General features: G+C 34.3%; 1 protein-coding gene across 1 annotated transcript; it reads right to left on the minus strand.

Annotated features, from left to right (window-relative positions):
* Positions 1-3,395: 3,395 nt before the first annotated feature.
* LOC102588510 (uncharacterized) lies at positions 3,396-7,599 on the minus strand. Its single transcript, XM_006358096.2, has 3 exons — positions 6,734-7,599; positions 5,946-6,218; positions 3,396-3,969 (listed from the first exon to the last, which is right to left on the minus strand). The coding sequence occupies exons 1-3, from the start codon at positions 7,301-7,303 to the stop codon at positions 3,700-3,702; spliced, it is 1,113 nt and encodes a 370-aa protein (XP_006358158.1). The 5' UTR covers positions 7,304-7,599; the 3' UTR covers positions 3,396-3,699.

Here is a 7,599-nt window from a genome sequence, read left to right on the forward strand (position 1 = left end):
CCTGAATTTCTGACAAAATAAATTTGTCCACTTTCTTCACATAATCTTTAGGATCTTGCATCTCTTCTCCATAATCTCCCCCATCAAATCTACGTCTCGACACAGAGAACCTCTTTGAAACAATTTCTCCAACAAAGATCTTCATTATTGTCAAAAAGGTTGCGACTAGAACTACACCCGCCAAGATGAACACCCATCTCTAACATGGTTCCATCATTGAACCCTGACTCTGATACCACTTGTTAGGACCGAAATAGGCAGGTGTAATGCGGAAGCTAACAAAGCAAACCTCGAAAGACCACAAGTAAGAAGACAAACGAGAAACACACCAAAAGAGACAGATTTAACGTGGTTCGGTCAATCGACCTACGTCCACAAAGGAGATGAGCAATCCACTATAAATATGAGAATACAAAATATAGAGAGAAACAACTTCAACCAATTCACTTGGAATACAAGGAGGTACACAAAATTATCCTCCATTACCGCAACTCTCAAAACCCTAGGACTACATTGTGAATGTTAATTAAGTTAGAAGGAAAGCGCCTCTATTTATAGAGCCCTAAACCTTTTCCTACAAGAAAAGGACTAGCCAAATATGGAGATATTCTATTTTCCTTTTTATAAAAGGAAAACCTATTTATGGTAAGAAACTGAAAGCAATTAATACCTAACAAATTTCTACAAAATTTGAGGTGCCACTATTCTGTTGAAGTAAATCGTTCTATCCTAAGATGATATATATATATTCCATAACCTCAGATACTTGAGGAAAATAATTTCCTTAAGGACATAGTGAATTATGTGGACTTGATTTTTCATTCTCTCATCTGGATTTATAATTATTATTATCCGGGAAAAAACTCAAATATGTCATCAAACTTTGAGAAAAAACTCATCTATGTCATCTGTTAAACGTTTGGCTCATCTATGTCATTATTTGTTAAATAAAATCACATAAAAATACAATTACTAATTCTCATGCTCCCGAATCCCTAAAAATACAATTTTTTTCATAAAAAAAACTATAATATAGATGCATTACGATTCTACATTTCTACTCAGTAATTTTATTGCTATCCAAATCAATTCAATTCATGTAAGTTTGATAGGATATTATTTATGTTCTCTTTGTTTTTTGTAAGGCCTTTTTTCATATGGTGATGATGAAAAATGAACATATTCTATGGATTTCTTCCTTGAGGTAATAATTATTGTTTTGTGTTTTAGCAAGCAATGATCAATTTCCAAATTTTTAAGCATCAACAAGCAAAGATAGGAGAGTTGTAATCGATTAATTAATAATAACGCCAAAACTATATATAATTAATGTGCTTTTTTCGGGTCATTCCTTCGTCTCATATTACTTATCCACTTTTCTCTATATACATCTGTTAAGAAATCATAAATAAGAAGGGTATTTTTATTAAGTTATCCTTAATTTTTTTTAATACGCTATATTTATGTGTCTTATTCATCACCAATTCACCATCAATATACCAAGATTAACAATGGAGAAACTTTTTAAACTTTATGCAGGTGATCAATATTATTTACACTTTCAAAAAGAATTGTTTTTAAAGACAGAATGATAAAAAATTAATTTATTATATTTTGGTTTAACAAACTTGACAAATGATTTTGCGTAATTTTTTTTAATAATATAAACAAATAATATGAAATGGAGGAACTATTCTTGATTTTTCAAGAATCTTATAAAAATTGTAAAAGGTCCTAATTTCTATTTACAAATAATACATCTCATTTATAATGATTGGTAAAATGCCAATTCCATCCTCTCCTAGGTTGGTACAATTTTTTTTTTGTTTAAAGCTGTCAAAAGGAGATCGAGAATAAATAAAGGTAAACATAAAGAGGACTTGAGTTATACTTGGTTGCTTGAAAAATAATTTAACTTATTATATTTATTTCTTTGAAAAAAATGTAGTGAGTAAATATGTTTAAGATCCTATCATTAATAGTGGTTAATAAGTGTGTCAAGTTAAAATTTGACAAGTAAAAAGGAACGGATGAAATATGACTGATGTAAAAATTAAAGTTGACTAATTAAATAATTCCATCGTAAAACAACTAGTCGTCCATAGAGGATTTAAGTTAGCCCAAAGTTCAAAATTTGAATTCAATGGATCGGAGTCCATTTATTTGTTGAGTAGTTTTAGGTGGGGAAGTGATTCATTGTCGAAACTTTTGTCCCTATTTCAGGTAATGATAACGATGATGCTTGCTCTGAATTTAACTGCTAACCAAACATGGCACAATGATGAACTTTATGCATGAAAAATTCAAATTACTACTTATTTTTATGTGTCAAAACTTCACATGGCAGGCTCCATCTTATGATTTAGGATAATTACAGCGACCAACTCATCGGCTGTCTGTCTACTTTGACTCAACTTCTTATTTCTTACCTCTCTGAATTGACTCGTAAGATATTTTGTCAAATTTTTTTCAATTTGATATGTTATATATAGTGTATTCAATTGGATTGGGTTGGGTCTTGACCCGTTGTATAACCCATGATCTAACCCTTTTTGACCCAAGCAAATTTGGATTGGATTGGGTCTTGATCAGATTGTTGTCTTGACCCACCTAAATTTAAACCAAACCAACCTGCCAATTGTCGCCCTTACCCAATTTTATTAGGCTGGAGGAAATGCCGAAAAGACTCCTCAAAATAAGTTCTATCATAGCAACTTTACTTTTCAGATTTGTCACGAACATTTTCTATGCAGCAAGTTATAAATATTGATAGTCTTAAAAACATTCAGTTATATGACTAACTAAACTTAAATACACAACTCTCATAAGTCATACCATACACATAAACGTGTTATGCACGCACGTACACATGAGGGGTGTTTTAAGCATTGCCTATATTGTTCATTTTAAAATGTAAAATTGCATATAGAGCATTGCCTATTTTGTTCATTTCATTTATATATTATATATAGTGTATATCCAATGTAGAAAACTATATAAACAATGTATGAAAGTATATTATACAATGTTATATAAATTTGAAAAACTGAAGAGAATGAATCTTATGGAAAAAGCTAAAAATATAAAGTTAAAATAGATTTGGCTTCATGAAATTCCATGTAAACAAACATTTGTTGGCTATTCTAAATATAAAAAATCTATGCAAATTGCAACTTAAACTGTTTGCTTATGCAGTATATATCCCTTATGATTTTAATACAAAAATCTTCGCTTGTTTCCCATACTTCCATTAGAGATAAGAGAGTTGTAAAAACGGGAGATATTTCAATAGTGGAATTTCTGGAAAAAGAAGGCTATAAGCCAATTTCTGGCACATAATTTTTCCCTCAATGAAGAACAACTTCTTGAAAGTATATGAGAATACCACAATGATGTCAAGCAAAGTAGTAGTAATTTATTTCAACCAGCAGGAGGCCCTCAAGGCTGAATGATGAAAATAAAGCATGTACCGATTACATTAAGGATTTGATACTTCCAACAACATACTTATTGACCAACAACGAACCACTACAGAAAATTCGGAGTGTATGATCTATTTTTCCTGCCTGTGCATGCCATATAGTTCTGTTAATTCACTCAACAGTTAGAGCATTGTTGGTCTTTTGCTCTATCTAGTGCAATGCCTTTGTAAAAAGCGCAAATGTAAAACCAAGGATACAAGAAAAAAATTCAGCTTAATCATCTTGAATCACCCTTTTCAAGCTTTTCAATTTCTTCCTGGTGCTTTCTCTCCGCTTCTTGGAGTTCTCTTTCAGCATCCTCTTCATCCTCCAGATCATCCCGATCTTCAAACTCTTTAGTTGCTGCCATTGCTTTAACAACAGGATCTCTTAGCTCAGCAATAAGACCACCACCAATCCTGTACTCTTCTTCATCACCAATCAGGAATAGGCGTTGGTCAGGTCCTGAGGCCATTGGTATATCTACTGCCAATAATTTCATATCATACTGCAGACCGAGAAGCAAAATAAATGTTAGCATAAGCATTTGCTAGAATGAACAAGAAACCAGTTATATTATTCTGCATTGTTTATTTATTTATCTGATAGTGTAGCAACCAAATCTGGAAGCTTCAACTTCTGTAAAATCTCTTGTGAAAAAAAGTATATGTCAGTCATTTAGAGTTAGAAGCACTAAACTCTAGATGATCATTGGGCGAACTATATTATGGCCTCTGTTAGTCCAGAGTGAGAAAGGTAGGACTCTAAACAATCCAGCTCAGATTGATTATAAAACCAATTAAGCCGAACTTATGCTCACGACATGAATGTTAAGCTTCATTATGTTTCCATCTTTCTGGCAATAGAACATCGTGATACCTTCTTTTTCCAGTCCTTTTTTTTTATTTGCTGGAAAGATGGAAATATAATGCTCGATAATACTAGATCACAAACTTGACATCCTATAATCTATTATTTTATTTTTTTGAGAAGGTAACAACTTCTTATATTCTTTTTCTTTTTTTTGACAAGGACAACTTCTTGGAGAGGAAGGCCGTATATACTTTCTACTTGGAACTTATTCGGGACTTGATCCACTTGACTATGTACATGTGCTTCTTCCTCATGATTTTCATGTAAGTCAAATTTATGTTATTTTATTGTTTTCTGCTGTTACTCTTCTTTCTCCTTTCGTATCAATTACTTTGTTTAAAAAAAGAAGAAGCTTCTTGTAGTGTATAATTGAAAGTCAATGAATAGTAATGGAAAAAGGTTATCATTTAAGGAAAGCAAGAGATCATTTTTTTGGTTTGAGAGAGTTAATACTGACATCAAAAGACTCCAGAGACCCTTCGGGGTGGCCCAGTGGTTTGAGCTTGGGACTTCCATGTTGGAGGTCTCAAGTTCGAAACTCCTTCCCAGCGAAAGCAAGGGGTTTGCCTTCTGGGTCGAGCTCGTCGCACCAGGCTTGCCTAGTGCGGGTTACCTCTCCTATGTGATTTGCGAGTTATTAGATAGGAGCGGACGTTTTACCCTGTGCGCACCCAAAGGGTAGCGGCTGCGGGTTTCCTTGTCATCAAAAAAAAAAATGTCAATGCTTGCAGGCTCAACATGACATAGGCCAAGTTCAAGCCACTACAAACTTGTCATGCCAGTTTAAACTTTTAGGAGTCGTTTGGTTTGAATTGAAGTTATGATGGGATAAGTTATAATGAGATTAGTTATAATGGGATAAGTTATGCTAAAATTATTTTTTATCGAGTGTTTGGTTTGTTTTATTCAAATTAATAAATTTTAAGAACAATTTATTTCTTTACAAAGATACCCTACATAAATGTGAAAAGTGATGTATAACAAGGGTTTAAAGGGATATTTTTGTCATTTACGTATTTTATCCCGGGATTACTATACCACCCAAAGGGAGGGATAACTTATCCCAATACTAATTATTAATCCCGGGGTAAGTTATCCCGGACTTGCCAACCAAACAACAAATTAAGTGGCACTATAATTTAATCCCAGGACTATTTGATGTTATCCTTCACAAATCACACCAAACGACCCCTCAAAGGTATTACTTAGTTAGAAACAAACTCAACTCAGATACCAAGTTAAGCCTTTTTAAATAGGCTGAGCTGTTTTAGCAGATTACATATTGCACGAAATTTTGATCTTGCCACCGTGTGCACTTGAACCAAACTTGCTCCCTCTCACTATCACATGAATGTTTATCAACTTTGATCTTGTCATGTATTTGTTGCTTATTTCTAGACTCTATAGTTCATGATGCTATAAAAACAATCCTTTTAAAAGCTTTATAGTTTCTACTTAGGCAAGATTAGTTCGTAAAAAGGAAGTTATTAGAAGATGCAGTTTTGAACCTCATGACACGTGACAATGTTCAGATAGAATGAGGAAATTGCAACGGCACACAGTTAAGCTTCATCATATAGAACAAAAGAAGTAGCTGATTTGAAATCAAACCTGGCCTTGTTTATTCTTGACTTCAACACTTACTAAACCTTTCCTCTCAGAACCTCGTATTGGGAAAATCAGAAAACATCTTTTGCCCCTAAACCGTGGCTTGAAGTTCTTAAGAGTAATACCACCTCCTGACATCACATATGCTCTCAAATCTGTTCCCGAGAGTGGAGCCCCCATAACCTCAAGAATTCCAGCCTCTGTATTAAGTCTTCTCATTGCCATTCTGTACACCTTATCAGGGTTGATGGTAAATCTTGAGCGAAGATACAAGCCCTAATATAACAGAGCAAAAGGTTACTCAGCTATAATTGTAAGAAGTACAGAGCATGCTCCGTCAGCAAGAGTTCAAACCATAGCTAGAAGACAGAAAACTGGGAGACTTTAATTATAGACCACACTGTTCAAAACACTACAAACTTCCTTAAAAGAGTTCCAAAATTAAATATAGTTCCAACCCCCAAGCATGAAGGAGTTTGAGCTCCATATAATGTGCAAAAGTTTGAATGTTAACTTGGATAAACTATTTCACAACTTTGAAGTTCATAGTCCAAATATCATAATTTCAAAAAACCAATTATATGTTCATAGTCCAAATATCAAGGCACATTATGACATTAATACCAGCTAAGTCACAGTAAGGATGCAATTAGCATATTCAAAAGCTCAGCAAATACAACTCAAACAATGATGTAATTTCCAGAAAGACATGCTCATATATCTTATGCAACAACATAAAAGTACCGAGTTCAACTCAATCAACTACAAACAGAAACTTGAGAAGAACTCACAGCAAATGCGACAATGGCAGAGGAAAGAGCAAGGAAGCCATACTTCGCCATGCCTTCAGACAATCCAATAAAAGTAGTAGCAATTCCAAATAGAATCCTCCAAAGCAAAATGCACACCATAATACCTGCTGCACCAAATAACACCATCGAATTCCTCTTCCAAAATGCCTCCATTTGCAAACCCACCGCACCCTTGTATCGCAAAGCCGTTTTCTTGGCAGCTTCAACCGGATTCTTCAACACATTTTTCCCCAAACCCAATCCGGAGCTCTTCAACGAGAAGTACCTAAACCCTAATAATTTCCTATTCCACAAGAAACTACCATCTGGGTCTAACTTCTTACTAGGGTTTTGCAAAACCCGCGGAAATGGGGAAGACGAAAAATGGGTTCTCTGGGTATTCGAAACCCATTGATTAACAGCAGGCTTTTCGATAATCTTGGAATGATTAGAAAGGAAATGAGATATACCACTAGAAGTAACATTTGGGCTTGAAAATTGATGGGGTTTTGATAAAATGTAGTGATAAAAGTTACTCAAAACAAACTTTGAAGATGATGATTTCGACATTTCCAGTGCTGATACAACTGGGATAGATTTAGATTCACGTAAAGCACAAACTCAAGAACACAAACACACAGAGCGAAAAAGGAGTTGATCTGATCACAACAACAAGAAGATAATTCTTCAGTAACTGAATATGAAAGTTGCTTGTTCTTGAAGAGCCTTTAGAGATTGTTTAGCTCTTCTCTACAGGCGTTTCTGCAAAATCTTCCCGGTCAGCTGTGTTGTCTTCACCAGGGAACTTTTTGTTGGTTCTAATCGCACCCTTGAGAATGAAGGTTTGACGTTTCTTCCTCCTGTGA

Source organism: Solanum tuberosum, unplaced genomic scaffold (assembly GCF_000226075.1).
Source record: "Solanum tuberosum cultivar DM 1-3 516 R44 unplaced genomic scaffold, SolTub_3.0 scf00268, whole genome shotgun sequence".
NCBI classification, from domain to species: domain Eukaryota; kingdom Viridiplantae; phylum Streptophyta; class Magnoliopsida; order Solanales; family Solanaceae; genus Solanum; species Solanum tuberosum.